The 7,648-nt window shown below is 36.4% G+C and overlaps 1 protein-coding gene across 3 annotated transcripts in view; it reads left to right on the plus strand.

Annotated features, from left to right (window-relative positions):
• The window catches only part of CHRM2 (cholinergic receptor muscarinic 2), a 183,542-nt gene extending 176,171 nt beyond the window's left edge, over nt 1-7,371 (plus strand). For all 3 annotated transcript variants that reach the window (XM_058297426.2, XM_004461664.5, XM_004461665.3), the window contains exon 3: nt 1,164-7,371. In XM_058297426.2, the coding sequence (XP_058153409.1) occupies nt 1,211-2,611 (1,401 nt within the window). In that variant the 5' untranslated portion in view covers nt 1,164-1,210 and the 3' untranslated portion in view covers nt 2,612-7,371. The remainder of the gene's footprint in view (nt 1-1,163) is intronic.
• Nucleotides 7,372-7,648: the final 277 nt, after the last annotated feature.

Genomic DNA, 7,648 nt, shown 5'->3' on the forward strand with positions numbered 1-7,648 from the left:
TGACCACCCTTTTTTCAAGGGGAGATGAAACTTGGACTGGCATTTCCTTCAGATGCATAACTCCAGAAGCCTCATATGATGAACACTTAATTTTCTTTCCTAAATCCCCAACATTCTTTTTCCCCTTTGAATGGTCACTCGAGAGTCACCAGACCTCAGTGCATTATCTTAAAAATGAAGACTGTATGTTTCTTAAATGCAATAGGGTAGGGTAGCAGAAAGTGCACTGGGGTTTAGTAATTGTCTCTTTCCCAATCCATCTCTGGTCCAGAGCACATGCCTTTCATGGGCAGGCACCTTGTCCTTATTATCACTGAATTCCCAGCATGGATCATTGTGCCTAATGCAGAGAAGTTGTTCAATAGTTTTGTTAGGACAAAGTGAATGATGAATTAATGATGAAAGAATGAATGAATGAGCAAACAAGGTTCATAGTCTCATTCTCTACAATTGATTTGATATGTGGCCTTGTGTAAATTAATTACTTAACCTTTCTGAGTCTGAATTCCCATCTGAAAGGAAAATTAATTCTCATCCTGACTGTACCAAAAGTGCTTTTGGCATGAATAACAGTAAGAAAATAGATTTAACAGTGACTTGAAAAAGAAAGCATATTAAAAAATTGTACAGTCATATTAATATGCATTTAATGAACAAATATTCTTTTGCAAACTAAAGAATATTTGAAATGCTAATTAGGTGATACTGATTATAAGGGTAAAAAGGAGGTCAGAGAAAAATAATCCTAATTGGAGGGAGTGTAATGGTGAATAAAGCATTATTATGTTGTCCTTAATTGTTGTTATCATCATTTTTATTATGAAAAAGGCTTAGCGCTGCCAGAAGAAAAGATGCTATTTTCTATAAAATTCATACACACAATATTCTAATTTTTATGCTTTCTTTTGTAATTTTGTCCACTCACAGGTTTGTTAATTTTTATGTGCATTCCAGAAAACTCTTGATACTTTGGAAAGTTTAGGTACAATTTTGGTTTATTTTTAGTTCAAGTACATCAGCATTATGCTCAGTTGAACTGATTGATGGGATGCTTAGATGATAAGTAGATGATGTAGGTAAATAAATGATAGAAGGAAGAAATCTGATGTACTTTTAAGCAATGCTTATATTGTATTTGTTAATTTTATTCTATTTCCCTGCAGGTTTAAATGTTTATTTGGCTACTTGGCTACTGATTAGAGAACACAAAATGAATAACTCAACAAACTCCTCTAACAATGGCCTGGCTCTGACCAGTCCTTATAAGACTTTTGAAGTGGTGTTTATTGTCCTGGTGGCTGGATCGCTCAGTTTGGTGACCATTATTGGGAACATCCTGGTCATGGTCTCCATTAAAGTCAACCGCCACCTCCAGACCGTCAACAATTACTTTTTGTTCAGCTTGGCCTGTGCTGACCTTATTATAGGTGTTTTCTCCATGAACTTATATACCCTCTACACTGTGATTGGCTACTGGCCTTTGGGACCTGTGGTGTGTGACCTTTGGCTAGCCCTGGACTACGTGGTCAGCAATGCCTCCGTTATGAATCTGCTCATCATCAGCTTTGACAGGTACTTCTGTGTCACCAAACCTCTGACCTACCCTGTTAAGCGGACCACGAAAATGGCAGGTATGATGATTGCAGCTGCCTGGGTCCTCTCCTTCATCCTCTGGGCTCCAGCCATTCTCTTCTGGCAGTTCATTGTCGGGGTGAGAACTGTGGAGGATGGGGAATGCTACATTCAGTTTTTTTCCAACGCTGCCGTCACCTTTGGCACTGCCATTGCAGCCTTCTATTTGCCAGTGATCATCATGACTGTGCTATACTGGCACATATCCCGAGCCAGCAAGAGCAGGATTAAGAAGGACAAAAAGGAGCCCGTGGCCAACCAAGAGCCAGTTTCTCCAAGTCTGGTGCAAGGAAGGATAGTGAAGCCAAACAACAACAACACGCCCGGCAGTGACGATGGCTTGGAGCACAACAAAATCCAAAATGGCAAAGCCCCCAGAGATGCTGTGACAGAAAACTGTGTTCAGGGGGAGGAGAAAGAGAGCTCCAATGACTCCACCTCTGTCAGTGCTGTCGCTTCTAATATGAGAGATGATGAAATAACCCAAGATGAAAACACAGTTTCCACTTCGCTGGGCCATTCCAAAGAAGAGAACTCTAAACAAACATGCATCAAAATTGTCACCAAGACCCATAAAGGGGACTCATGTACCCCTACTAACACCACCGTGGAGCTAGTGGGTTCCTCAGGTCAGAATGGGGATGAAAAACAGAACATTGTAGCCCGCAAGATTGTGAAGATGACAAAGCAGCCTGCGAAAAAGAAGCCTCCTCCTTCCCGGGAAAAAAAAGTGACCAGGACAATCTTGGCTATTCTGTTGGCGTTCATAATCACCTGGGCGCCCTATAATGTCATGGTGCTCATTAACACTTTCTGTGCACCCTGTATCCCCAACACTGTGTGGACAATTGGTTATTGGCTCTGTTACATCAACAGTACCATCAATCCTGCCTGCTATGCGCTTTGTAACGCCACCTTCAAGAAGACCTTTAAACACCTTCTCATGTGTCATTACAAGAACATAGGCGCTACAAGGTAAAGTGTCTTTGTAAAGAAGGTAATTGGTCAAGGGAAGCCTTGGGAAAAATAAAAGAGATATAACAGCTCCTAATTTTAAAATCTCAGCCATTGCACTTTACAGTCTTATGATGGAATGTGCAATTAAGGAACCCAATAGTGACACTCCTATCATGCCTGTGCTCCAGTTCAATAAACTTGCACCTTATAAACATTGTCAGTTTAGGAGCAATGCGACAATGGAAGAGACAAATTGGAATTGTGAATTGAAGGAATGTTCCATGCGTTCTTGTCCTCTCTTGAAGAAGGGCTTCTGAATCTACAAGTTTATCAGTCTCTGCACATGAAGAATAATCTCGTTCCTTTTTTTAAAACATTTTAAAAATATTTCCATATGTCCATATGAGGATGAAATGCCACAATTACAAGCTAACATGAAAACCTAAACTATAAAGAAATAGATAATATACGATGAGGAGGTTGAAGAAAAATATGAAGTAAAGATGGAGGAATGGTCTCCAGAGTGTTAAGTAAACATTATTCTTTTACCATAGTATCATTTGGAAGATTGCAATGTAATACATGCTTATTTTTCACATTTTTCTTTTCCCATCAACAAAAGGAAACAAACAAACAACAAACTTATCGCATCATTTTTTTTACGACATTACTTTTTGTACTTCCCTGTTCTACATTGCAGATAAGCAAAACCTGCAGGTCTTTCACTAAATCCAGCTAGGTGTAGCCAAGAAAATAGGCTCTTCACCTTTGCCCACTGTGTCCATTGAACTTGATGGGGGGGGGGGGGATGGGTCCAAAAGCCCGTAAGAATTTAATTCACTTATGATCCTTTGTGTGAAATATTTCCACCAAGTTGATTTTCTTCTAAGCTAAACTTTTATTTTAAAAGACTCGCCCACCTAAAATATAAATATGCTTGAGAAACCAAAATCATTTGTAAAATTGAGGTTTCATCAAATTAAATCATGGTCAATCTAACTGAAGAAAATTTACTAAGGCCAGATGAATTTTGAGATGAAAAAATAGAGGGTTGGAAGAGCATTCTGTTTAAAAGCTGAGTCTGCCTGACCCATGTATGAAATGTTAACTTGTAAAACATGAACTTCTGGCCTTTGTCAGAAGGAAGAGGATGCTGCTTTATTCATTTGGAACCCTAAACTGGATAAACACACTCACAAATTACCAGTAACTTCTGGTTTAATCCCCAAAGAGTAAGACAATTTCTCCAATTTCTGCTAAAGGATGAGATACTGTTTATAAAATCAGATGAGGTTGTCTATAAGCATTCTATGACCAAATGAGGGGAAAAAGAATAACTCAAAACCAGTTACTGAAACTGTTTCATATTTCTCAATTTCTCATATCTCCCCATGATTATTAACTTCAAAATTCTCTCAATAGAAATTTAGAAATGTCTGTAATAGAAATGTAGTGGAGAACAAACCAGAGCTAAGTGAACTTAGAAGAATCTAACAGAAGGTGGCTATATCTGTGCCACTTCTTACTATCTTCCTAATTCTAAACCATAAAAAAGCATGTCAGGAACTCATATCCAAATTATGGCTTTATATAGAATCTCATCAATTTAGAGATTTTTATTTGATTATTCAAATAAAATAGGATTATCGTAATTAACATTTAACTTATTTTTAGCCCTCATCTTTCTTTCTATGTTTGATATAAGTCTTCCAATCAGATTTTCTAAAGATGGCCCAATCAATTGAAAATAAATTTATAAAAATGCCTATTCAAATTTCATATTTTGCATTTTAGATTTTTGAGCTTTATGGTATCTTGTCCAGTAATAATGATGTGAGTTGCATGATGAATTCATCAGTATTAGACTGTAGCACTTAGAATTGCTTTATATAACTTTCCTCACTGATGGCATCTCAACAATTTGGACAGAAACAACAGTAGAAAAGAACAGTTAGTAAGAAACAAATTGCCAATATTATTTGTAACTGACTTACCCTTCATAAAAAATAACTTTTTAAAGTAACTTTAGCCATTTTTCTCCCAACTATCCTATGTATAAACACACAATATTAGTTCATATAGATTCCTTTTATTCTACAATCACTTCAGGACAAATTTTTACATTTTGAAATCTACATTTATTTTTATTTTATTTTGGCAAACCAACTACTTAAATGAATGGAAAGAATATCAAGTCATTAGGTTGTTTGGTTTTATGTAAACTGAACATTTGACTGGCCAAATATTTAACTTTTTAACCTGTCATACTACTATGATGTAGATTCTATTTCAGATGGAATGAACCCTTTAGATTCAGGATTTGGGCCTTTTGGCGATTTGCTCTAAAAACCCAATCCAACATCAGCCAACCTGCCTCTTAGTCTTTGATGTCACTGAATCCTTCTCATTCTTCCTTCTCTCCTTCATCTGCAACACACCCACCACCACCTTATTGAAAGGGAAACTGTCAAGTATTAAGGAAAAAATTGAAGATAAACTGACACTGCATGGAAGTTTTGTGAACCATAAATGGAAAAATGGAAAGAATACTGAAAGTGTTACTTGACTGGAAATGAATGGAGACTGTATTCAAAGATTTTTGCATTAATTTTGATGGATTTGTTTATTTCAGTGATTCTCAACCAGGTTTGATTTTGCCCCCAGGGAATATTTTGCAATGTGTGGAAGACAAATCTGGTTGTCACAACTGAGCGGCAGGGTCAGGAGGGGAAGTATCAGCATCTAAAGCACGGTTCTTAACCTTTTTTGTTCCACAGACCCCTTTGTCAGTCAGGTGAAAACCACAGACCCCTTTTCAGAGTATAGCAGCAAATAGTTTTATGACATTCAACTAGTGTTGGGGCAAACTACCATAATTTCGAAGTATGGATGAGCGTAAGCGATTTTTGAGATGCAACAATTGTAATGTGATATGAAATGAATACTGCTGTAATTCATTGCATATATTCATAAGTGAAGGAAATGCTAGATTTCAGTTAAGGTCAGAGAAAATAAAGATAAAAGTTGATTTTTTTCAGTTCAAACTCACAGACCCCCTGAAATCTTTCCACAGACCCCCAAGAGGTTTAGAACCCCTGATCTAGTGGGAAGAGTCCATGGATGTTGCTTAGCAACCTACAATGCACAAGAGAGCCCCCTACAACCAACAATTATCCGACCCCCAGTAATAGTACCAAAGTTGAGACCCCTGATCCATTTTAAGGGATTTCTAGAGTTTACTTCCTATAAGTGGGAAGAGTCCTGCATAACAATCAGAATATCCAAGTAAATTTCTCACTTGTTTGAAAAAAATAATGCTCGTTAATTTTGTATCAGAAACATGGTCATCCATAGAATCTGGTATATTTTTAAATCACAGGTTAGGAACACAGGCCTCATCTATATATCCATAGTAACCAAACCAAGCACATAAGCACATTGTTTCCAACGTCCTAATGATCAATTATGATTGCCACAGAGTACAGTCAATTGATATTGTCTTAGTCAGCCATTAAAATAGCAGTGGTTAATATAATCGGTTTCTTTCGGATTTGCCATTTTTCCTTTCAAAAGCATTAAGAGAGTCTTTCAAAAACAGTATGATAATTTCCCCTTTTTTTCCCATGAAAGGCTAGTATTTGTTAAGTCTTTATTGTTTCTTCATAGCAATAATGTAAATATCCTAGTGTGGTCTTAAAAGAAGAGGAGCTTATGAGTGTGAAAACAAGTCAAAAAAACAAGTTTATTTCTTGGAGGAAAAAAAGATCACCTCTTTACTACTTCATTCTTAATTAAATACTAACGCCCAAGTGGCAAGACAAAGTCACCAATATAATAAGTCACAGGGAATAAGATTTCCAGCTTGAAATGTGAAAGCTGGAGGTTCCACATACACCTACTGTTTGTCAGTTTCTGCTTTTTTTGATCATGACATTGAGGAAGATGGGAGGTCAAAATAATAACAATATTTACTTAGAAATGTAGTCTACTTTTACTTTCTTCTCCTTAGTTCATTGGTAGTTGCCTTCCCCCAAGTTTAATAATACCCCTTTCAACAATCATAGCACTGATGTTGCAAATAGATTAGGAAAGCACCCAAAGCTGGATGAAATTGTGCAAAGTATATTTTCAGCATGTTTATACAATACCATGCCTCTTAAATATGCTTCTCTTAAAAAGGGTGCACGCTGCAGCATGAACTGTGTGCATATTTAATGTATCTTCATGGAATATGCTGTATGCTTAATATACATATTCTATAAATAAAGTTTAAAATGTACAATAGAAATACATATTTCTGTATGCAAATAAATATATTATACACAAAATCTCTATATGTAATATGTAATACAATGTATGTTGCTTCAGAGTATCAGGAGTAGATTTTATGTGCCCACTTTATTCTATTCTATTCTGTTCTGTTCTATTCTATTCTATTCTATTCTATTCTATTCTATTCTATTCTATTCTATTCTATTCTATTCTATTCTATTCTCTCCTATTCTATTCTATATATTTATTTATTTTGAGGTACCAAGGCCAGGAAGTGAACCTGGACCTTGTATGTGGGAAACAGGCATTCAACCACTGAGCCACTTCGGCTTCCTCCACTTTAAAAATAAAGTAGTATTTGCTTTTGAAAGAAGAGATATACAATCAGTCAGAATCCTATCATTGCTAATATTAAAATTGTTTTATAAACTTTGAGAGTAAACTATGCATTTCAAATATCTCTTGGAGGAATTAATTAATAAACCATTGCTGGCATTGCCCATGGGACAATAATGTTTTATGCCTTGGACTTGCATCTTCCTGGCTGGTGCTGGTCAAGCAGCTGTTTTGAGTTCGTGTCTGATTGCATGATGAGGCTGCAACCAACCTATTCTCATCCAGTTTCACTCTCCTTCAAATTTACTGATTTTTGTCAAATGTAAAACATCATGAAGTAAGAATGACCTTTGCAATGTTTTTCAGTCTGACAAACCAGGTAAAAATGGTACAAACACTGTGTTTCTAAAACCGCTCTTTTTATTTTGGGTCCAGCACATCAGCCTATACA

This window comes from Dasypus novemcinctus, chromosome 5 (genome assembly GCF_030445035.2).
Source record: "Dasypus novemcinctus isolate mDasNov1 chromosome 5, mDasNov1.1.hap2, whole genome shotgun sequence".
Classification (NCBI taxonomy): domain Eukaryota; kingdom Metazoa; phylum Chordata; class Mammalia; order Cingulata; family Dasypodidae; genus Dasypus; species Dasypus novemcinctus.